The sequence below is a fragment of the Cladophialophora yegresii genome (assembly GCF_000585515.1).
Source record: "Cladophialophora yegresii CBS 114405 chromosome Unknown aczIN-supercont1.1, whole genome shotgun sequence".
In the NCBI taxonomy this organism is placed as follows: domain Eukaryota; kingdom Fungi; phylum Ascomycota; class Eurotiomycetes; order Chaetothyriales; family Herpotrichiellaceae; genus Cladophialophora; species Cladophialophora yegresii.
Genome location: NW_006913045.1, coordinates 2846873 through 2869317, shown reverse-complemented (window position 1 = coordinate 2869317; position 22445 = coordinate 2846873). Strand labels below are relative to the sequence as shown.

The following is a 22445-nucleotide window of genomic DNA, read 5'->3' as shown; positions in this document are numbered from 1 at the left end:
GGAGGGGCTCCGTGCGCGACAGCTGGATTTGGAGCAAAAGAAAGAAAGGGCTCGAGCTGCGGGCAGCGGCTGCGGTCAGCTCAGAGAAAGCCCGAAAGGACAAGATGGCACTGTAATTGCTTCAGCTTGGTTTGAGCCGACCCTACAAGATCCTCGGGGAATTCAAGACCTGACCTGTCCATCATTACCTCGAGTATCTTTACCCTCTAGTCTAACTGCCCGAATCATGGCAGGCCGCTTTGTGCGCTCCTCCAAATACCGGCACGTGTTTGGTCGTCCGACTCGCAAGGTGCGCCTCTGCTTGGTTCCAGGCGGGACGAGCTACAGCTAAAATGTGGAAAGGAACAATGCTATGACAATCTGCGAGTGTCAAAGAATGCCTGGGACACAAATTTGGTCAAAGTGCGCTTCAGGTCCGGCTTGTGAAACCCTCCCTTGCTAACGACCTCAGGCCAATCCAGAATACCTCGCACTCAACTGGGACAGTAGCGGTGGTGGTGCCTTTGCTGTCATTCCCACAAGCGAGAAGGGGCGCCTTCCAGAACGAATACCGCTCTTCCGAGGACATACAGCAGTGGTCTTGGACACAGATTGGTGAGTGCTAGAAGGATACATGCAGCAAGAGTGTTTGGACTGAGAGAGTGAAGGAATCCTTTCAATGACTCCTTGATTGCCTCTGGTTCCGACGATGGGAAGGTATGGTTCCTAAATCATGTGTTTTGGACTGGAATTGACCTAGGCAGGTCTTCCTCTGGAGGGTCCCAGATGACTTCACGCTACATATAGACCTGCCTGCAGACGAGATCCAGGACATTGCCCCAGTCGGAAAGCTCAGCGGTCATCCCAAGTACGCTATCAAAGCTCCACGTCAAACGAAATATACTGACCGCAACCAGAAAAGTAGGGCATGTGCTCTTTAACCCTGCAGCCGAAAACGTGCTCGCTTCAGCTGCTGGAGACTTTACCGTGAAGATATGGGATATCGAATCTGGTGCTTCTAAGCTCTCCCTGAAGGTCGGCGAGGTCATCCAGTCTTTGTCGTGGAGCGCAAATGGTTCCCTCTTGGTCACCACTTCTCGAGACAAGAAGCTGCGGATATGGGACACCCGGCAGGAGAAGCCAGTCCACGAAGGGGCGGGCCATGCCGGAGCGAAGAACAGCAGAGCCGTATGGATGGGTGAACATGATCGCATCGCCACTACCGGCTTCTCCAGGATGAGCGACCGTCAGCTGGCGTTGTGGGATATCCGAAACGCCCAAGAACCCGTTGATGGCTTCCAGATGCTAGACTCGATATCTGGAGTCTGCATGCCATTCTGGGACGAAGGCACGCAATGTCTGTTCCTCGCTGGTAGAGGTGACGGCAACATCCGATACTACGAATACGAGCACGACAGATTCGAATACCTCTCGGAGTACAAGTCAGCTGACCCACAACGCGGAGTCGCTTTCGTGCCCAAGAGAGGCGTCAACCTTCACGAGAACGAAGTTGCGCGAGCATACAAGACTGTGAATGACAGCTATATCGAACCCATTTCCTTCATTGTACCCAGACGAGCAGAAACATTCCAGGAGGACATCTACCCACCCACGACTGGTTTGAAACCTGCTGTAAGCAGCAAAGAATGGTTTGATGGTGCTGACGGATTGCCACCAAAGATCTCCATGGAGAGCTTGTACGAGGGGACCGGTGTGAAAGAAATTCCTGCGGAGGAGGCCAAGCCAGTCAAGAAGGCTCCCGAAGCGATCAAGGCTGTCGAACCGAAGAAAGCAGTTGCCGAGCCGGCTCCGGAACCAACACCAGCAGCCATTCGATCTCCTCCCCCTTCAATGAAAGAGCAAGGTGCTACCATGGCGTCTGCTGCCGACAAGTTCAAAGACACTGAACCCACAGAGGAGGCGGACGAAGAATCAGATTTTGAGGAGGTAGAGAAGCCTGTCGAGCGAACCAGTGCGACTAAGCCAGCAGCTCTTGCGGAGAAAGCTGAGTCCTCAGCGCCACCTGCAAACAAAGACTCTACTGAAGCCGCTCCGAACCACAAGGTAAAGTGCTACAGCGTCTTCTTCGATACACCTGCTGACATCATTTAGATGACTGAAAAGGAACTACCCGAGGAGCAAAGCGCTGAAAACGGCGAAGCTTCCAACATGCCAACATCACCCTCGACATCAAACCCCACAGAACAAGAGATCAAGAACCTGAAGGCCATTCTGGCACAGCAGTCACGGCAGATCAGCACTTTAACCAAGACGGTGGAACAACTCGTTTCAGAGGTGAAAGCCTTGAAAGCGTCATAGAAGACACGGCGCCGCCCCTGGATACATTGCATTCTTCCTCGATGTTAGCGACATGGATAAGTGGTCAAAAGCATAGCGCCTGCCTGTTTCTCCCAATATTGTTGTTTTGTTGCGTCCCTCGAGGCCTCGCCGCCTCAACTGACAACTTCAGGAGCCAATGGCCTCGTCATCGTACCCAGATCCCGGCGCGTGATCTGGGCAGTTAACAAAACACGCGTTCATGGACAGCTTTCTTCTTAGACAATGTGACCTTTTACCGCAGGGTCCAGAAGGACGTCCGTGCCGAGCCTCTACTCAATACCACATGTGCATTTATTTGATGTTAGGTACCTCATTCGCTGATGGCACATCAAGGTGAGGAGAAGAAACTGAGACGAACCACATTTGCTGATTCGTGCATGGATTGCGTGATCAATATCGGAGATGATCGTCATGTGCAACCCATCTACTGTTCGCATAAGATCCTATATCTTATCATTGCTGATGTCCATGTCTGAGACAAGTACCTGTTTTGAAAGTCTTTTCATTGCGAGCTTGCCAGATCATTCCACGCGAAGTTCAATATGGGTTCACTCGGCGAGACGTACTCCAACAGCCATTCGAATGGTGATGACCATGGATACCCCAGGAAACCACTCCAGCAGAGTGGACTGCTCAACGAGAAGTTCGAATCAGACGATTTAACACCAGTCATTGGACGGGAGTTTCCGAAAGTCAACATCGTGGACGACCTGCTCAACTCCCCCGATGCGGACACATTGTTGAGAGACCTCGCCATCACCAGTAAGTGCTCCCCTTGCAATCATTAATGTGCTGCATTTGGCACCTCCGCTCACACCCCGCAGTCTCCGAGCGCGGCGTTGTCTTTTTCCGCGCGCAAATGAATCTTACCGACGCCCTGCAAAAGGTGTTCATTCAACGCATGGGCGAGTTGACCAACAAACCCGCTACCTCAACGCTGCACGTCCACCCCGTGTTGAACGGCACCAGCGAGTTCGGGCACGACAACGAAATCAGCACCATCAGCTCCGTGACACGCAAGAAGCTGTTCGGTGCCTATGGCGAGGTCAAGAATCCCCGGAGGTACGACGCCGCGCAGTGGCATTCAGACATCCAATTTGAGAAGTGTCCAGCCGATTATACCAGTTTGAGGTTGACGCAATTGCCGAAGAACGGCGGAGACACGCTCTGGGCCTCTGGTTACGAGGTCTACGATCGGTTCAGTCCAACGTACCAAAAATTTCTGGAAGGGTTGACTGCGACTTTCATCGGGGACGGGTTCATCAGGGCCGCTGAGGCAGGCCGAACGACGCTGTACGATCAGCCCAGAGGATCCCCCCAGAATGCGGGTAAGGCGTTGACGGCGGTGCACCCCGTTGTCAGAACCAATCCGGTCACCGGGTGGAAGAGTGTCTTTGCCATCGGGTCGTTCCCCAAAGTGATTAACGAATTGAACGCCGAAGAGAGTGATGAGCTACTCGCCAAGTTCAAGCGGATGGTGGCTGAAAACCACGATCTGCAAGTGCGCTTCAAGTGGAGGAACGAGCACGATATCGGTGGGTCTGAACGCGTTTCTCGCATCTTACAATCCCACACACAGAGAGAGAGGATATGACGCTAACTATACCATTGGCGGGATAGCTATCTGGGATAATCGGAGTGCGTTCCATTGTGCCACGTTCGACTATGATGGGCTGGGCGAGAGGTTTGGGAACCGGGCCGTGGGTATTGGGGAGGCGCCATACTTTGATCCAAACAGCCAGTCAAGGACGGAGGCTCTGGCTACAGGGTTGTAGGAGAGAAAGCACGGGTTTGAGATTGAGGAGCAAGCACTGTATAGCTCGTACTCCGTACACCTCGAGACCTCATACGGCTGAATTTTACACCGGTTCCGAGAAGGGCCAACTTGCGCCTGTGCTCGACAGTAGATGTGCTAACGCGTTCTAGACTAGCTCTCCTCACTATCTTGCATCTCTCCTAAATCAAATCCAGCTTCACGTCATCAGACGCGAGGCAAATTCTCATTTTGGAGTCACAGCCAGAGCATCCGTCTCATGCCGCTATCAGTGGTTGACGTCGAATTCTCGCTATGTCACTGGTTCATCGTGGTCTCCCGAGATAACAATGCGTAACAACGCCTCGGAACCGAGCAGCAGTGCCTGCTTCTGGCTGAGTGCACGTTGCGACGATTAGCGACGGCATGGCGGCTTGACTGATTCAAATGCAAGCCTTGTGATAAGCTCTCCCAAGCTTCATCCCCCCCCAGCATGGCTCCATCATCAGTGGGCCTCCTTCCGACTAGGTGCCGAGCCCCGTCGTGCGTTCATATTTGATCGACTTTTCCCTGGGTTGGCTCTTCGTTCACCTCGTCGACATTCCGGGGTTGGTTTTCGTCTTGCCTGGAGCACGCACCTGCTCCGCAATCTCCAGTGCCTTCAGTCCATATTGCACCTGACAGCCTGCCTGGTTCGTTCAACATGGCAATTACAGCCTCTGCCCCGCAAGGCATGGCCGACACCAGAGAGAAAAAGAAAACCATGCCAGCCAATGCCGACCTCGAAGCCACTACAGACAGAAACGATCCCCTGGCTCTCCTCTCCATGATCCAGACCAGCTCGGAAGCTCACCCGATCAGGTGGCCGCTCCGGAAGAAATGGTCCATCGTCTTTGTCTACTGTCTTCTGCAGGTGTTTGTCACCCTGACGTCGACAACTTATGTGTCGGTTGAATTCTTGATCATGGAGAAATGGACAAGCTCTGCGCAGGTCGCGACCCTCGGACAGAGCATGTTCATCATCGGCACTGCTGTTGGTCCCGCATTCTTAGGCCCACTGTCGGATATCAATGGGAGGAAGTGGGTGTACGTCTTTTCAATCGCAATGTATGCCATCCTCAACATCGGCACTGCGTTGGCATACAACTACCCCATGTTGGTCATCTTCTGCTTTCTGATCGGCTGCGCCGGCTCTGTCGCCCTGTGCAATGTGGCTGGGACAATTGCCGACCTATTCGGCGATACTGATGGAGCGGCGCAGCCCATGGCTCTGTTCGTGGCTTCTGCGAACTTTGGCCCGAGCTTGGGCAGCCCGATAGGAGAGTGGATCGGCATCAATCCGAACCTCGGATGGCGCTGGATCTTCTACATCAACATCATCATTGGTGGCGCGTTCGCGTTCGGCCTGTGCTTCATGCCCGAGACGCTTCCCAGGATCGTCATTGCGAGAGCTGTCAAAAGACGGGGTAGCGTCGACCAGAACGAACTAGACATTGCCATGGGTTCAAGCAAGCTGTCTGTCCTGCGGGAAATCAGGTTCGTGGCAACCATGGCTCTGAGAATCATGATAACGGAACCGATTATCCTCTCACTCGCGCTGTACAACGGCTTTGCCTATGGATTACTCTTCCTGTACCTCGATGGCGTCTTTGGCGTGTTCGTCGTCAACAACGGTCTCAGCTACGTTGGTGCGTCGTTGACGTACCTCAACTTCTGTGTCGGTTAGTCGTGGTCGTGCCAAGCTCAAAGGGCCAATCTTGAAGGCGCTAACGAGGGAACCAGGTGTCACCGTGACCTTTTGCTTTGTGCCGGTCCAGACATATCTCTTCCGACGCCATCGGCTAAAGCATGGCCACATGCCTGAAGCACGGTTCCTCACCTCCTTGGTAGGGGTGTGGCTGTTCCCTGTGAGCCTCTTCTGGTTCGCGTGGACATGCGACGGTGAGTACGGAGTATCTGCGGGACGACGATGACTCTATAGACTTTTTGCTGACGCATTCGATGCAGGCGATACTTCGTTCTGGTCACCCGTTGTCGCGGGCGCGGTCCTGGGCTTTTGCGATCCGCTCCTGTGGCTCGCCATGCTCAACTACATCACCGACTCGTATCCGAACGTGGCGGCCAGTGCCATCGCAGCCTTCTTGATCCCCAGTTTTCTCATCGCGGCAGGGTGCGCGCACGCTGGGGTCTCCATGTTTGCAAACATGGACGTCAGGTGGGCGTTTTCGACGTTGGGGTTCATCTCGATTGGCTTGGTCGTGCTCGTCTATGTGCTCTTCTTCTGGGGCCCGGTCCTGAGGAGATGGAGTCCGCTTGCGAAGACGTTCTAGAACTTGGCAACAAGAAGTGGTAGAGACAGGGCCTCGAGCAGCAGTACTTGGGTGAGCGCAACAGTTATATTCCGTCACGTGCTGGCAATTAGACTAGAGTACCTGTGCTTACCCTGTCGGGTACATATCTAGACTATCGCGGCGCGTCAGCAGAGCTGACTGAGTCAACCGTTGGCGTTGTGATTACGATATGAATTCCAAAACAGAGAGGTTTGCGAAAGAGTGCCTCGCCGTCATGGTTTCTGGCGAGATGCACACGCGCGCAATCAAGCCAATCAGAGCACAGCATCTCCGGTGAAGTGTCATATGGCGAGGCTGACAGCCAAGGCTGTGGCAGCGAACCGTGACATAGTAGACCTCTCGTGTACTCTGTACTGTGCAGTGGTTGCGATACTACCGAGTATTCGCACGACAGCGAATTACATCCTAGGCACGACGTAGGCACCAAGCTGCAGTAGCTACAGCAGCAGCTTCAGTACAAACGGCAGCGTGGGCACCGGTTGGAAGGGGCATGAGCACGACTACGGCCACAACCATGGCCGTGACCGTGGCAATCAGACCATCCCTCACCCCTCCATGAACACGGGTAGAGGAATGGGCATGATCACGACCACGACCACGGCCACAAGCGCGACGATCAAACCATCCTCATCCCTTTCGCGGTGGACAGGGCAAGATTCTCGTTTCAAAGTGCGTACATACTGTAGCTGAGCAGAGAAAGTAAGCGTACCGTGCCCTATAGTCTACTCTCTTCTCTATATACATCAGTAGCGTCGTATCTTCATTACACCATCACCATTACACCATACATTGATGGTACAAAGAAAGACTAGCTAGGTGGCAAGTAGTACTCTGTACCCTGTACCACTAAGCACAATGGCCACGCTATGCTAGGCCCCAGTCACTTTTGTCCTCAAACGCCCGCTCAAAAGCACCGACCGAGTTGAACGTGAAAGGTTCATACGAGGGGAGTTACGCCTCTCATTGCGCATAAGCAGGCGGAGGAGGATTCGCGTCTTCTTCTCTTGGAGAAGCCAGGCCAAAGCTCCCTTTCAGCCGTTCCTCCTCGTACCGCCGGGCCATTTCGTTTGCCATTTTCATCATCCACGCTTGCTCCGCGATAGAGGTGGCGTTGGTGGAGCTCGTGACGTACTGCATGAAATTCGGAAACCCTGGACGAGACGGCCCTGCTCGAGCTGGGACGGCTGTCTTTTCGCCTGCAGCTGTTGTTGTGTCACTGGCAACAGGTGCGGCTGGCGCCTTTTGACCCGCCAAGTACATCGATGCTCGAGGCGTCTCGTCATCGTCGGAAGTGGCGGGTATGGTTCTCCGCGAACGTAGGCGAATGGTCGCGTTGGCGTCCTTAGCCCGCGGTGTTTGGTGGACGTCCATAGGGGGCTCGTCACGGTCGACGGAAATGCTCGGCCCGGGAGCACCATCAGTAAGACTCTGTCTGACGGCCGCTAACGCTGCACTTCGCTGGATCGACGTGGGACTCCTCGGTGGCGTGACAGGATTAAGACCTTGGCTGGCATCCGAGGACATGGTAGCCGCGGGCGCTGAGAATACAGACGCCGCGGTGGAGGTGCTTTCGGAAACACTCGCCGAGTCCGCTGTGGAACCATCATCGACCACCATTTCCGGTTCTCCTGTCTCTGGATGCGGGCGTAAATCAACAACGCGCTTCTTTCTCTTCCGTGTTCGGTGGCCCTGTCTGCCACTATTCATGCTCAAGCCATGACTTGAAGAAACATGGCTGTGCAAAGTCGGTCTGGCAGAACCGCTGTCGAAGGTATAGCCAGTAGTGGTGCTGAGACTGCCTGCGTACGAGTGAGTCCTGGACAGGGCGGGGGTTGTTGTCCGGGTCAAAAGACCTGGCATCTCTCCCCGTTCCAGCGGCCCTGTCCAGGCTCGAAAGACAGCGTCGCGAATCGACGGCGTGAAAAGCGACAAAGTCCTATGCGAGTCGGTCAGAGTGGCCAGGCGGATGAGATTCTTGCGCGAGAACAGCGACTGGGTTTCAATTGACGAGTCGAGCGATAAGGAAGCAACCTCTGCAGGAGTCAGGACTGCTCCGGTAGAGTCGACGGGATCTTGTGGGGGGCTGGCTAGTGGATCAATGACGACTTCGTCCTTCGATACCGGGACTGCCGAGAGTTTGCGTTCTTCGCTCGCGTTGCGCTCTGGAACGAGTAGTTGTAGTGAGAGCCGATGGATGATCGCTGGCAGCTCGTCCATCAACAACCCTCTCAACTGTGTTTCGATCTCTTTTTGCAGGAAATTCGCCACGAATGGTATCGAGTCGAAAGTCGAGGACACGCGCAGTGACTCGAGCGGATCATTTCGAAAGACCAGTGTCAACCCCTTCTGCCGTGAGAAGACCAAAATGATAAATCCGGACAAGCGGAACTCGGATAACGTGATCTGGAGCGGTATAGTCAACCCTGTATCCGCAGCCAGCGGTTGTGGTGTCGCAAATGCAGACCGCGTCCGTAGATAGGTATTCAACGGATTGGCCTGAACTTTTGTCTTCAACGTCAGATATGCGTTCCCCTTGTACATCATCTTGAAAGTGCCGCGGAACCGATCCTCTGCCAAATCCCCAATCTCCAATATTTCCAACTCGGGAGGCACATTGCCAAGGTTGAGCTCATTGACAATGATGTCGTCGACAATGATGGCAGGTTTGGGGTCGGCGCGATTGAGGGCATTGGTGAGAAGTTCTTGGGCCCGGGGGAGGAAGCCTGCATCAGTCGAGAGCGGCGACCAGTTGAAGTTGAAGGCCATTGTGAAAGTCCGTTAGAACGTAGAGATCCTATTTGAGCGGACGTAATGAAGACCCTCAGTTGCGATTGTCCATCTTCTGTTTGTATGGTACGATGGGAATCGGTTGCCGGCCTGGTCACTCAGACGGCGCACATGCCTGGGGATGCGGCGGAGTTGGGGAGATTGACTGATAGGGTCGTATGACGCGCCTCTCACCCATCCGTCGGCAGTTCACAGCTGCAATGCTTTCACTAGGAAATCGTGGTGTGGGAAAGTATCGGCTCGTATGGTAGTAATACCGGTGTAGCAGTTAGGACACGACGGGAGCAGCGTGTATTTGTTGTTGTTATTGTGCTTCGGACAGGCATCAGTGTTGGAGAAGCGAGATTGACAATGTGAAGAATTCTTGCTTTCACGGCGAATAGCCGATCGCCCGAGCATCGGAAATTCAAGGAATCATGGAGCAAACCCCGGCACACATGCCTTCTTCGGCGCATATGCATCTCGACATCATCGTACATAATGTGGTTCGTCGTAGGTTCATCGAAGCTTCAGGGGCATCTGACTCTTGATTCTATCCCGTAGAAAACTGCAACTTTGCACAAAACATGACTTTGGAGCCTCAACCATGAAAATGCTGCTGGCCGGTCATTCAAACGCTGGAACCGTGCGCCCAGGCATCACGTGAAGAAAGCTTGGCGTCCCAATCACGAGCGCGAGGCTGTTCCCAATACCTGGTTCAGCCCAGGCAGCTCAGTGAATCTTCACTGTCCCCAGCAAAAGAGAAAAAAGAAGAAAAAAACAGATGGACCTCGGCAACCGAAAATCGAATGTTCATAATTTGAAGGGCAGAAATATGTTCCTAAATCACCAAGACCCCTATCTGGGCGAGGTCAGAGCAAATCACTTCGGCGACGGTCCAAAATCGACAAAAGTGATTAAGCGCCTCCCCAGATAGGCGAGAGAAGTAATAGTCTCGACAGGATCCGGTCAAACTGGCTTCGGGCCAGTAGGCGTTCATGTCGCGTTTCTCTTCTCACCGTCCCACCTCATCGATCGACTTGGCCGGAGGTTCGAATCCCGCCACGACTACTGTTTCACTTGGCAAAGTTCAAATCGACTCCCCTGGGAGTGAGATATGGAGTAGACCAGCTTGGCCAGTTGGGTATAGCCATATCTAGAAAGCGGCTTCGTTTTCTTTTTCCTTTTTTACAGGACTACACGCGTGGTACAGTTTACTTTTATAAATATTCTTTAAGATACGGCCGCCGGAGGAGTACTCTTATAGCTGCACTCCCTAGATAGCTTAAGGTTCATGCACATCGGAAAGAACTTTACATTATTCATTCAATGAGTGCAGATCTACTACACACCATCAACTTGCATTATGGCCTGGTACCACGGCTCGGAATTAGAGATTGGTCGCTCTGTCACTATGCTGTATATGCACCTGTCTTGTTCTTTCCTCAGTTGAAAGTTCTGCTGCCGGTATACCCGACTTGGGGCGGGCCGGCACGCGTCTAGACAACCGCGCGGTGCTCGACAGAACTTTCATTCTTCTCCATGCCCGACACGATAGCAGTCTTGTCGAAATCGACGTGACCAACCTCAGCGTTCTCACCGTCAAAGATCTTGGCGATCTCCTCAAGTGTAGGTCCCTTGGTCTCAACATACAGGAAGTAGACGAAAACGAGCTCGAAGCCAATCCAGCACTGTCAAAATGTTGTCAGTAGACGGTTCTGCCACTCGAGGAAGGGGAAACAAGACTCACAGTATAGATGGTGTACAGCTTCCAGTTGGGCTGCAGATGCTTGAAACCCAAGGGATTCACGTACTGGTTGATGACCAGCGCGACCTGGACCCAGAAGTTCATAATCATCAACCCCTTGGCGCGGATCTTGAATGGCATGATTTCCACGGTGTAGGCGACCAGCAATCCCGACCAGGCCAAGGCGTACGAGAAGTTGAAGATCCAGATGAATGCAATGACTGCTTGGCCGGCAGCCTTGTTGCCGGTATCTTGGTAGATGGCCGAGCAGATGGTCCAGATGATGAAGCAGAGAAGCATGCCCAGTGTTGCGGCGAGGAAAAGTGGTCGTCGACCAACCCGATCGCAGAGTAAGGCGCACGTGCATGATACGATCAGCGACATGATAACCATGCCGCCATTGAGCTCGAGTTGGGTGTTCGCGTTGGTGATTCCAATGGACTTGTAGATGTCGGTAGAGTAGTACGAGATCAGGCCGTTTCCAGACCATTGCGAGAAGAGACCCAGGGAGGCGACCAGGAGGAATCGGTATCGGTTGCCCTTGGTCTTGAGGAAGTCCAAATAGCTTGACGTCCTCTTCGCGATAAACTCCAAACGGAGGGTCTCTTTGATCTCGGCGTATTCGAATTGGACGGTGGGATGGGCGCTGTTGCCGTTGGCATGATACTTGGAAAGTACCGCAAGAGCCTCATCGCCTCGATCTCTCGAGATCAACCATCTGGGGGATTCGGGGATCCACCAGATGAAGATGATCTGGATGACTGAGGGTGCACCTTGGATAATGGTGGGGATTCGCCATGACCATTCAGAGCCGATTTGCTTTGTTCCGAATGACAGCCACGTGTTGATGATGGCACCCAAGTTCCAGAGACAGTTGTAGATGGCGGTGATACGACCTCTGTGTTGGGGGTGCACGAGTTCGGTCAACAGCAGAGGAGAGGACAGCTGAGCCATGCTGTTGCCGAAACCCATCAGGAATCGTCCGCCTTTGAACATTGCAAGGTTCTGTGAAGCACCCTGGATGGCCGCGGCGATGATCATGATGATGCAGCCCGCAATGATAGCAATCTTGCGGCCGAAGCGGTCAGCGACAAAGGGTCTGGCGCTTCCGTTAGTAGTGGATATACACAACGCTTGGGCTCTTGGACTTACACGACTGGCAAGCTTGCAATGGATCCAATACTGTAAAGCGCAGTCAAGAGGCCCAGGTTGGAGCCTTGAGGGTCGTTGAAGTATTCTGTCCATTGAGGCAGGATACGGATGTTGTTCAACATAGATCTGCGCACCATCAGCCCCCGAACCCCGATTGATGGTTCCCAGGAGACTCACCCATCGTAACCAGTGGTCGCGGAGGCGATACAGATAATCGCGGCATAGAAATACAGCTTCCTCAAGCCTGGATCTTTGTGCCAAACAACCCTCTCAAGTTCAGGTGCCTCAGCCTGAGCAATGGCAACATCGTCAGCGTGAGTAGGACCTTTCTTGAGATTCACCATGGTGACGGCAGGTCAATGTGACAGTGTGCTATGTGCCGTGCAAGATGTCGAAGCTGGTCTGGAGGAACAGATGCAACCCTGGCGGGAAGATCGTGGTATTATATATGCAGAGCATGGTGACCTTTGAACGCCAGTCTCCAGCAACAACCCTCGCAACCACGCTATCTGCCGATAATGGCAAAGGTCTCACGTCCCGGCTGAATTACGGTTGGCATGTTCGATGCAAGGTATGGAAGCACGGAAGTCAAAGCTTGGTTGGCTAAAGGTGACAAGCCTGGTTCCCAGGGTGTGGATCGATACCGAGTCGCGATCCCCGAAGCCTATGCTGAATGGGAGCATCGCCGAAGGACCTTCCCTTCGACCGTCTGAAAATGTAATCAAAGCCGGCTTGGTGTCAAATGGAGTGATCAAGAGGTTTGGTGGTGCATGTCTTGGTGCATTGCCAACCGCGCGGACGGATGTGTGATTCGCTCGCCTCCAGGTTTGGCGTTGCTAGAAGGCTGCTTACGGCATAGCTTGAATCCGCCAAGGTGACAGACAATCCCTTTCGATCGATGCTTGACCAGGGGTTGAGACTTGTCTTGTGGTGGTCACCGCTTTCGTGGCTTTCTGGGTGGCAGATGATTGATCATCCAGAGCCTTGCGGCGAACGCTGTCGGCCTCCGCTTTGGTGAAAGCATTTATCCTCAGCCTTGGCCTTGGGTAATTGAGACTCAAAAGACCGCCTGCTGACCCTCCCAAAAAGACGGGGTCTAGCTTGCGGAGTTGGATCGACTTGCGCGGCCCCCGCGTGTTTACGGTCCAATCGAGCCGGACGAAGACGCATCGAAGAAAAGTCTCCTGCATCATAGACTTCCCCCGTAGAAGCGGGAGAAGCTCCTCCCCCTTTCCCCCAGATTTCCCTCCACGTCTTTGAGATCCAGGCTCTTGCTGGACGGATAATAGCCAACGGTCCGCGTCCAGCAATGAGATGAGGAGTATTCCTCCACTAGCTGGGGCGGAACTCCAGCTTCCTGCATATCCGGCTAAATTCGAGGATACACGAGACCCATAGGCTGATCTTCGGACACGGCCCCATGGGGTACTGGATGCAGCTCCATTATTTGTTCATGTTTCTCCATGGTGCTCCATGAGACCAGCTGTGTCCGGTCGCGTGTTCTTCAAGTGGAGGTTGCGATGCAACACGGTGGCAGCAGGCATGCCACGCATCTTCAACACCCAAGACGGGTAAAGTCGATGCTGGGGTGTAGAAGGCGGCAGGCATGAGGCTAAATTGAGAGGAGACGGAGGATAAACGTCGGCCCACTTGTGTATCTGCGGCAAGACAGCGCCCTGCGTTCGTGGCTCGAAACACCTCCTTGATGTTTAGGGAAGAGAGCGTCTGTCATGCACCTGGTATTTGAGTAGGAGGCGCCATTGTTCCCTCGCCATGGCCCCTAAGGCAGTCAAGCATTAGCAAGAATGAGGAAGGTCGACAAAGTTGTGCCGGAGATGAACCAGAAATGAGGCAACGGTCAACCCAAGCTTGGTGAGCAGCGCCTGCGCCACACGGTAACAGACACAAGTCTCGGCCCAATAATGCTTCGCGCTGCTTCTCTCGTCACGGCACATGCTCGTCGCCAAACTGCCACCTTTCCAAATAACGTGTCCGGGTGATAGTCCAGCCGTGGAGAGCACCCGCTCGCCTGCTTAGTGCGTCCAGTCCATCAGTGCTTTGGCCAGTGATCTGAACTGATCGTCGTCCACGTGCGCCCGATCTGTCACGGAGCCTAGTAGATATCACGCGGCATTGTGAGAGCTAGTCAAGTATTTCGGAGATCGGTGGGATGACCTTTCCTGACTGGTGTGTCCGTTTTCCCTTTTGGACCGAGGCCGCAGTGAGCGCAGCATTGTGACTCTTTTCACAATGCAGAGTGCGCATTGCCGAGCTTACCATTCTCTCAAGTCCACATGCGGCGGTATGTTTGGCGAACGACCTAAGAGCGCCAGACAAGAGATGAGCCCAGGCAAGCATGGAAGGGCTGGGACAATGACTTTCTCCTCTCCAGGGTGAGAGTCGTGTCTGACTATGAAACTGGGTATCTTTCTACAACAAAATTCTTACACAAGCTCCTTGCCCGGCGCAACACTCATTTGGCCTTTGGTCTCAACGCCTTCAGCAGCCGAACTTCCCGCATCAGACCCGGGCTTCACAAGCATATCCTGCTGGGGCTCTGCGGCCGGGATGTCTTCGATCTCATCTGGCAGAGTCAGGTTGAGAATCATGCTCACGAACGCGGTAATAGCAAAGCCTGTCTCGCAGACCAGCACGAGCGCGTCATAGAAGCCTCGAAGTGCGTGATTGTCACCCTGATATGTGAAGACATAGTTGAACCACGTGGGGACAAGCGTGGCGCCGTATCCCAGAGCAAGTGATGCCGTCAGGATGAATCGAGTTCGCCGGTTGAAGGGGACTCGGTTGACAATGGCCATTCCAGACACCGCCACCGCACAGAAGAGGAAAGTGGTCATGCCACCTAGAACTGACGATGGAATGGCGACAAGCGCGGCCGAAAACTTGGCAAAGATACCGGCAACGATCAGAAAGACTGCGGAAATCGTTAGACAACCGTGACATTAGACGGTGAGTTTTTGACTTACAGCAGCAGAAGTACCCGGCTTTGCGATTTGCGCATCGTGTCAAGGCAATGACGCCGTTGTTCTGGGCGAAGGTCGACATTGGCGTGATGGTCATCAATGCAGCCAAGCAGCCGTTGAGACCGTCAGCCAAGACACCGCCTTGGATGCGAGACTCGAACTGACGACCCTCGACCTCGAGGCGGGAGACATCACAGGTGGCGGTGATGTCGCCAATGGCCTCACAAGCGCAAATGATGAAGACCACCATGATGGGCAAGACGAGTGGGCCGTAAAGACTCAGCTTGAAGGTTTTCACCCAGATGAAGGAGCCGACTGGGGCAGAGTTGATGCCCGAATTGTCGAAGTATCCGCAGGCTGCCGCGACAATACAGCCAGTCAAGAGACCAAGGATGACGCTGGTGGACTTCATGATAGGCGAACCAAAGCGTTCGCAGAGTAAGATGGTCACAAAGACCAAGAATCCCAATCCAATATACTCTGCACTTCCCCACGGGAGAGCGTGAGGAGCGCCCTCCTGAGGACAAACTTGGAACGGCCCGCTCTCCGGCCTGGCGGCGCACAGACCGGAACCGCCGGCCCAGTTTTGGAATCCCGACTCAATCAAGGACACACCGATGAGGATGACCGTCGGACCCGTGACAATGGGTGGGAAGATCTTCCGCAGCGCGTTCGGTGGCAGGAAAGAGAGCGCAATTTCCACCAAGGCGCACAGAGCGCAAGTGCCGATCAGTGCACCGTATGCGTCGGGACATGGCAGGCGGTTGCCATCGGCATCCAGCTGGCATTTACCGTTGGCATACATTTGAGTGAAAGCGCCAGTAGCGACAGGAATGATGGCGAAGGATGTGCCCACAACAGAGATCAAGCCTGTTCCGACGTAATATGGCGTCCTCCAGATATGGAATCTTGTGATCTGGATACAAGACAGAATGCCACAGACAATCACTGCAACAATCAGTCAGTCAGTCTATGCCTGCGTACGGAAAGCGACGGATAGGGGGAAAAGTCGAACTCACAAGAGGTCGAAACAAGATATTGTTGCCAATCTACAGGCAGGTTGACGCCGCCCGCGCCGGCCAAAATGAGTGGAGGTGTTATGATGCCCGCCAACATTGCAAGCGCATGCTGGAAACCTAGCAAAAGAGCAAGGACGACCGGCATCGAGTCGTCAAGGCCGAAAAACGGTGATGCCCGGCGAGTCTTGGTGAGAAAAGGGAGGTTCGGTCGGAAGAGGAACGCGTAGTCATAGTCGCCGACGAGACCCTTCCTCGTGAAGAGGGCCTTTCGCAAGCCGTTGGCACGGTCGGCGAAGGTCTTCTTCGGTCCCATATGAGGGAGGCTCTGTGCTTCACCCATTGTGAATGTTCTGGTGGCACTTTGAGAAAATCAGGTCTGCGATTGTTCGGCTGGAGGTGAGCAGGAAACAGAATTTGTGGTGGGCTCGTGTTCAATAGCTCCGTTCAGCCTGTAACAAGACCAAGACCGACAGAGGCATGGCACCGAGCTCTAATATAGAATCTTCTTTTACCGATCTGGAGTTTCTGACTCGACGGGCCATGGCCAGCTCCGCCGAGCAACCACCAACCGAATTTTCGCATATCAATATGGCGTATGGCCAGAGCTGGTCTGCAAGGACCGATCGTCTGGAGATCCACACCAGCGAGCTCCCAACCCTCGGGCGGCGGCGAAGAGTAATCAGAAGGGAGCCATAAATGGGAGGAGATCGGGAGCTGCTTTGACAAAACGCGTCGTCGGAACACGCCTTCCGATAGCTGCCCCTCATGGGGCCCGCCATAAAGCTTATCCAGGAGCGTTGATTGGCCCGGTGTCCACCGACATCAGATAAGCTTCCACCTTTACTCAATCTTGCCAGTCACAAGAATTTTCCACCTCATCTTGTTTCTTCCACGTGAATTATAGGCGCTCTTTGGTGTGCAGCTCGCATAGTTGCACGTTTGACGTAGCACGGCATGACCTAGAGATAAAGCCCTGCAGACTACGAGGTATGTTGCCGAGTTGCTCCTGATGTGCCTGAGATGATGAGCACGAGCACGTCCGATCTTGGTCGGCATGCGACTATGGGGCGATATCTCGCTACCTCTTACATTAAAAGCCCAGGCCGATATCAGGTCAAATAGAGCTCAAAGCTCGTGCAGCAAGACACATGTGTGCCCTACTGTGACCTGGTATTCACAGCTGACGCTCACTGCGTCGAGGGTTAGGGCACAACATACCCAGGTCCTGACATAGTTTTGTTTGTCTGATAGCTGTGTGTCTGTGTGTGTGTGCAGCAGCCATCCATCTTGCCAGGCCTTTTTGGCTTTTGTGAGTGCATACAGTAATGTACTCATCCCATTTAGGCGAGCTACTTAAGGAAGTTAGTTAGGTACGATATATACTGTCGAGACTGTAAATGAATTTTTTCCGCGGCAACACAGCACAAGCCGAAATGAGCTGGGCTGCGGATGTGCATTTGGATATGATGTACCGCCTACCCGGCGCTGCTTGCACTGGCTGGCGGCTGGCGGCTGGCTGCTGGCGCATCGAGATACTGTACAATGAACAAGCTGACTCTCGGCCTTGGAGGTATAACAACAAACAAGGCGACTCTGCTTCTTGGGACTATGCACAGAAACTCAAGACTTAGCTGCTCTACATAGCCACCTAACCACGGCGGGTCATCTTCTTCTCGTTCTTCTTGCGCTGCTTTTCGTTCTCGCGGTCCAGGAACTTGCGCTGCTCCTCGGCGCTCATGCCCTTCATCTTGCGGTCGCGCTCCTCCTTCTTCAACTTATCCAGCTGCCTCAGGCGCTCCTCTTCGGCTTCCTTGTCAGATATCTTCTTGAGTTTGCTCTTCTCCTGGTCGCGGGTGGCATTGATCTTGCGCAAGACCTCCGGGCGGAGTTTTGCGTTTGAGACCAGAAAATCAGGCAGGCGCAGGAAGAGGGCAAACAGCGGCAGGGTGTGCAAGTAGTGCTCCTCGGACGAGGGCAGGTTGAGGGCCAGGTGCAGCCGTTTCTTCTGCGCCGTCTCGTTCAGGTTGGTGGGTTTGTCGTGCGGTTGGTCCGTAATTATCAAATACTGGAAGTGGTCCGGCCCGGCTTCCTTGACGGCGTCGACGAGGTCCTTGGTGAGCAGCCATTCGCTGACTTCGGCGGACTCGCTCATGACGGTGGCCCACTCGGGGAGTTTGGCGTTGTCCTTGGTGAAGGTGAGGGAGAGGTCGTAGCGTTCGTCGCGCAGGCGACGCATTGCCAGCTTATTGACCACGGCGAAGACGAACGGGTCGTAGCTCGAGTTGCTCACGCCCTTTTGCTTGCCTGCCTCCTCGGAGCCGGGCACTGGAGGGGGCACAAAGTCCTTCTCCTTGCCGTCGAAGGCATAGATGACTGCTTCGATTCTTTCGGGCTTGGGCTTGATGCTTTCGATGAAGAGGCCCGTGACTTCCTCGGCGATCAAGACCAGAGGGTTCATCCTTCTCTTGAGGGAGATCTTGATGTCGGCGAAGGCCACGTTCTGGCGGCCTGTCGCATACGACTCGAACTCATAGGCAGATTTCTCCTTGAGCAGATCCTCGGACACGCCGTTCCCGCTCTTCTTGACCAGCTCCTTGAAGAGGCTTGCGTCTACCGGGGTGGACGCCGCTTCTATTGTCTCTTGTGGTGCCGGGCCGTAACCCACCAGCGCAAACTCTCGCTCCAGCAATGGTTCATGCACGGCGATCCATTTCCGCGCCTTGCGCCTGTTCGTCCTCGTACCCCAAAAGTGCACCAGCAGAGCAAGCAGGAGGAAAGGAATGAGGATGGCCTCCATGGTGAAGTCCGATAGCTGCGTTCGCTCCCATACTCGGTACCATTTCGTGTAGGTCAATTGCCGGGGTAGATCTCCTGCCGCGAGATTGGCTCCTGTTGGACTTGCTGCTTGCGCATCGGCTGGCGAGGCGGGGATGGAAGCCGGCGATGGAGGGGGAGCTGCCGCGAAGTCGGCGAAGTCTGAATGAGAACCGGGTAAGTATATGGCACTGGTGCAGGGGAGAAACAGCTTTGTTTACCTGCATCTTCTGCGACAATGGGCGCCTGCGACGGCTTGCCGCCCACAAGTGATTTGAAGTAGTCCATGATGGACGAGCGAGATTTGGGCGCGAATCAAGTGAATGACTCGCAAAGAGGTATCTCGGCTGAGCACGGTCGGTGGAATAGAGAGGCAGCCGGCAGAAGAGAATGAAGCTCCCCACAATTTGTTAAATGCACTGCAACGTAATCTGGAGCCAAGACGTTCGGTTCGGGGATGGACAGGGACGAGATTGCCCAGCCACTGCCACGCGACGACCACAGTGACACTGCGGGGAAAATGAATGGAAGGCAAGGGAGGGAAGGTGGCCTCTACGATGAGGTGACAACCAGCATAAGCCTACATTTTGTGACACCAGAATCGGTTCTGTTCGATTTGCGGCGGATACCTACGTATCTCTCATCGAGACTCAGGAAGAAGGACCCGGGATAGCTGTGAATCGAGGCGGGTTGCCTCCTTCGGCGCAATGAATACTTTCATGCATGGAATATCCCATCAATCACAACATATACTGGATGAGTTGCAACACTGTCAGCAGTGGCCCAACATCCGTGGGTGCCCTCGTCCGCGTCATCATTGACAAGTACGGAGAAGACGTCGTTTTTCTCGATGCCATATATTCCTCTAGCTGTCGCCTATGGTTTCCTTCTGGCATCGGTAATACCACAACCTAGCCCCAGCTGGGCGTGGAGGACCTTTGCTCGGTCTGCGCATCTCTTGCCGGTGTGGCTGAACATTCCCCAACTCTATCACAGCGCTCGAGTTGTCTCCCATGTTAGTGAGCCCCGTCAGGTCAGGCGAGACCAGCCGTCAGCTTTGTGGCGGGTAACCTGATCTGTGTTTTCCCCCTCTGCACTCTAGGGTCCGCAATGGCAAGTCGACCAGAGGACCCTGGTCCGGGCTTGAGGGAAAACGGTCTGCGACCGATGATCTGTCTTGTTCGATGGCCGCATGGACAAACATCCTGGACAAGTAGTGCCATCTACCCGGTCAAAGATGAGACCATCGTGGGCATTCCTGACCATAGCCAGTTGAATCTGTTGCCCCAGCATCACTTGCCGAGGATTTCTCACTAGTTGTACGTCGTGGTTGCCCTTCAGCTGTATGTTGATGCGCTTCTTCCATGCTGATGCACTATCCTTTGTATCTGCAACTAGGCTGTACCAAAACGGCCGTCTTCCTGAGCCTTGAATCGTTAAGAAACGGCTGAGGAAAGGTGCGATAGTTCCCAGATCGTTCCGGGCTCAACGCTATCGCGAGCTCTGTGAGCTTGATAGCGACTCGAAGCCGTATCTCGTATTGTGGTATTAGAATCCGTGCAGGCTCAGCCTATCCAAAACCATATCAATCACGTCGTGTCATATCATCAATTTCGGTCCCGCAACGCCGATAGTCGTCCATCACTTAGCATACGGTCGCTTTGCCCTTCGCAGATCGTTTCAGCTCCCTTGCCGGATACTCATGTTCATTCCAGAACATTCCCGCCACTTAGATTGATCCCGCCAAAAGTCCACAGCCCAGAAGCCCAGATCCATGCACCGACACTAGGTTTCTTCCCGTCTTTAACATCATTTACCAAATCCACGACACCTTGGAAACTCGACTGACTCCGATCGATATCCTCCCTGGTGTCTCGTGGAGGCAGAGGTGTCCGTCCAACCGGCGACGCCACTCCATTCAAGGCGTCCACGGCAGCGATGGCCGGTCCTTCGTCGAAAAAGTCCACAAGAGTGAATGTCGGTGGTCTGCCATATTGGGAATTACAGGTGGAAAGCGCGTAGCCGAGATTGCCAATGCTATTGCCCGGTGAATTTGTGACGTTGATCTTGTCCACGTCAGGAGTCTCGATGTCGAAGAGGCCTTCCTTATAGAGGAAGTGGTTCATGAGAGCCATGCGACCCGACGCGATTGCACCTTGGCTATTTCCTTGCAAGCTCGAGGGCCGGTCGGGGTCACAGGTGAAGTCACTCGGATCGACGTTTTCGAACGGGTTTTCGAATATAAACGTAAACTCGTCCATAAGGTACGCATATTCCGTTGGTATGGAGGCTGGGTTGTCAAGCGACGCGACGAAAACCATTAGCCGTTTATTTGCGGTGATCAACTCTTGCAGTGTAGGCCATGCTCCTGTGGACGGAGGTACGCTTGTGGACGGCGGAACGTATGCATAATCTGTGATTCCCGCCGTCGTGAAGTGCGCACCCAGTTCTTGTGGGGTGGCATCGTCTGAATTGACGAGGAGGATCGTCACCACTTCGTTCGGGTTGCTGTCCAGCCACGTCTTGATCTCTTCCAGCCAGTCCGACACAATTCCGGCATCCAGCAGGTCGCAGGATGAATGGCACAAATGGTATTCTCCGTTAGATTGGTGGACCTGTGCCGAGAGCAGACGCACGCCAGCTGATAGCTGGACGCTAGAGTTATAGTACTGATTGCCTGAGGTTGAGAATCCCGTCGAGGCGTCTCGAAGGAATGGAGAGTCGTGGGCGCCTAGGTGGACGATGCTGTTGTAGGGTTTCGAGCAGAGGGAAGGCGAATTGTTGCAGGAGGTCGACTGTCGTCCCGATATCGACGGTTTGAATGACGCTGCGGTACTGAGGCTGAGGAACGAGAGGCAGGATACTAGAGGCCGTAGGATCATCTTGGAACGGGAGTAGAGGTCCAAATTGAAATGCTCGCTTGCTTTTCGTCGACGATGTCGTGGTGATTGTTCCAATTCAATGAATATCAACTGAGCGAAATCCAAAGCACAAAGAAAGAGCAGCGACCGAAACAGAAACGCAAGCAAAGCAGTCGACAAAACAAGGAAAGGTTCAAAAGCCCAGCTTCTGACCTGAAGAGACGGATTGATTTGACTTGGTTGCGGCTGAGTGCTGAACAAGAACAAACTCGGTGAACGAAACATGCGCCCAGCACGCAGCCGCGCGTACGGGGACATCTGGGGTGGCAGCGCAGAGACGAAGTCCCCTCCGGCGGGCACAGGCCAAAGCTCCGCCCCACCATTTCTGGGCGGACGATCAGGACATCGTGAGGAATACTCCGTAGCGTCCGATGAATCAAGTCTGAAACCGCATTTGACGTGTCCAATGAAGTTGAATGGCGGTCGACCAAAACGAGGGTGGAGCGACTGATGTTTCGTCCAACTGGGTGGTTATTCAGGCCCGGGCCAGAGCCCGGAGAGCCCCATCTAGTTAGTCCCCAGTACCTTGCAGTCGGTCTAGGCACCGCTACACAGCCACAACAGCCTATTTCTGGCCACCTAAAGGAAACCTGGGGTATTTTTCCGTGGGCGAGGCAGGCGA

At 54.0% G+C, this 22445-nt stretch overlaps 8 protein-coding genes across 8 annotated transcripts; 3 read left to right on the top strand and 5 right to left on the bottom strand.

The window, feature by feature from the left end:
- Positions 1 to 226: 226 nt before the first annotated feature.
- A1O7_01020 (uncharacterized protein) lies at positions 227 to 2298 on the top strand (the record flags this gene model as incomplete). The annotated part of the gene is made up of 7 exons (XM_007755059.1): positions 227 to 289; positions 343 to 402; positions 452 to 594; positions 648 to 696; positions 744 to 847; positions 897 to 2043; positions 2092 to 2298. The coding sequence occupies 7 exons, from the start codon at positions 227 to 229 to the stop codon at positions 2296 to 2298; spliced, it is 1773 nt and encodes a 590-aa protein (XP_007753249.1).
- A 563-nt stretch (positions 2299 to 2861) lies between these two features.
- A1O7_01019 (uncharacterized protein) lies at positions 2862 to 4094 on the top strand (the record flags this gene model as incomplete). Its single annotated transcript, XM_007755058.1, has 3 exons — positions 2862 to 3081; positions 3144 to 3854; positions 3940 to 4094. 3 exons carry the CDS (start codon positions 2862 to 2864, stop codon positions 4092 to 4094), a joined length of 1086 nt encoding a protein of 361 aa, XP_007753248.1.
- A 681-nt stretch (positions 4095 to 4775) lies between these two features.
- Positions 4776 to 6402, top strand: A1O7_01018 (uncharacterized protein; the record flags this gene model as incomplete). Its single annotated transcript, XM_007755057.1, has 3 exons — positions 4776 to 5793; positions 5855 to 6013; positions 6080 to 6402. The coding sequence occupies 3 exons, from the start codon at positions 4776 to 4778 to the stop codon at positions 6400 to 6402; spliced, it is 1500 nt and encodes a 499-aa protein (XP_007753247.1).
- A 981-nt stretch (positions 6403 to 7383) lies between these two features.
- On the bottom strand, positions 7384 to 9189 carry A1O7_01017 (uncharacterized protein; the record flags this gene model as incomplete). The annotated part of the gene is made up of 1 exon (XM_007755056.1): positions 7384 to 9189. The coding sequence occupies one exon, from the start codon at positions 9187 to 9189 to the stop codon at positions 7384 to 7386; it is 1806 nt and encodes a 601-aa protein (XP_007753246.1).
- Positions 9190 to 10688: 1499 nt separating this feature from the next.
- On the bottom strand, positions 10689 to 12432 carry A1O7_01016 (uncharacterized protein; the record flags this gene model as incomplete). The annotated part of the gene is made up of 4 exons (XM_007755055.1): positions 10689 to 10880; positions 10940 to 12035; positions 12089 to 12214; positions 12266 to 12432. 4 exons carry the CDS (start codon positions 12430 to 12432, stop codon positions 10689 to 10691), a joined length of 1581 nt encoding a protein of 526 aa, XP_007753245.1.
- A 2100-nt stretch (positions 12433 to 14532) lies between these two features.
- A1O7_01015 (uric acid-xanthine permease) lies at positions 14533 to 16428 on the bottom strand (the record flags this gene model as incomplete). Its single annotated transcript, XM_007755054.1, has 3 exons — positions 14533 to 15020; positions 15073 to 16017; positions 16089 to 16428. 3 exons carry the CDS (start codon positions 16426 to 16428, stop codon positions 14533 to 14535), a joined length of 1773 nt encoding a protein of 590 aa, XP_007753244.1.
- Positions 16429 to 17736: 1308 nt separating this feature from the next.
- Positions 17737 to 19190, bottom strand: A1O7_01014 (uncharacterized protein; the record flags this gene model as incomplete). Its single annotated transcript, XM_007755053.1, has 2 exons — positions 17737 to 19064; positions 19124 to 19190. 2 exons carry the CDS (start codon positions 19188 to 19190, stop codon positions 17737 to 17739), a joined length of 1395 nt encoding a protein of 464 aa, XP_007753243.1.
- Positions 19191 to 20608: 1418 nt separating this feature from the next.
- Positions 20609 to 21784, bottom strand: A1O7_01013 (uncharacterized protein; the record flags this gene model as incomplete). The annotated part of the gene is made up of 1 exon (XM_007755052.1): positions 20609 to 21784. One exon carries the CDS (start codon positions 21782 to 21784, stop codon positions 20609 to 20611), a length of 1176 nt encoding a protein of 391 aa, XP_007753242.1.
- Positions 21785 to 22445: the final 661 nt, after the last annotated feature.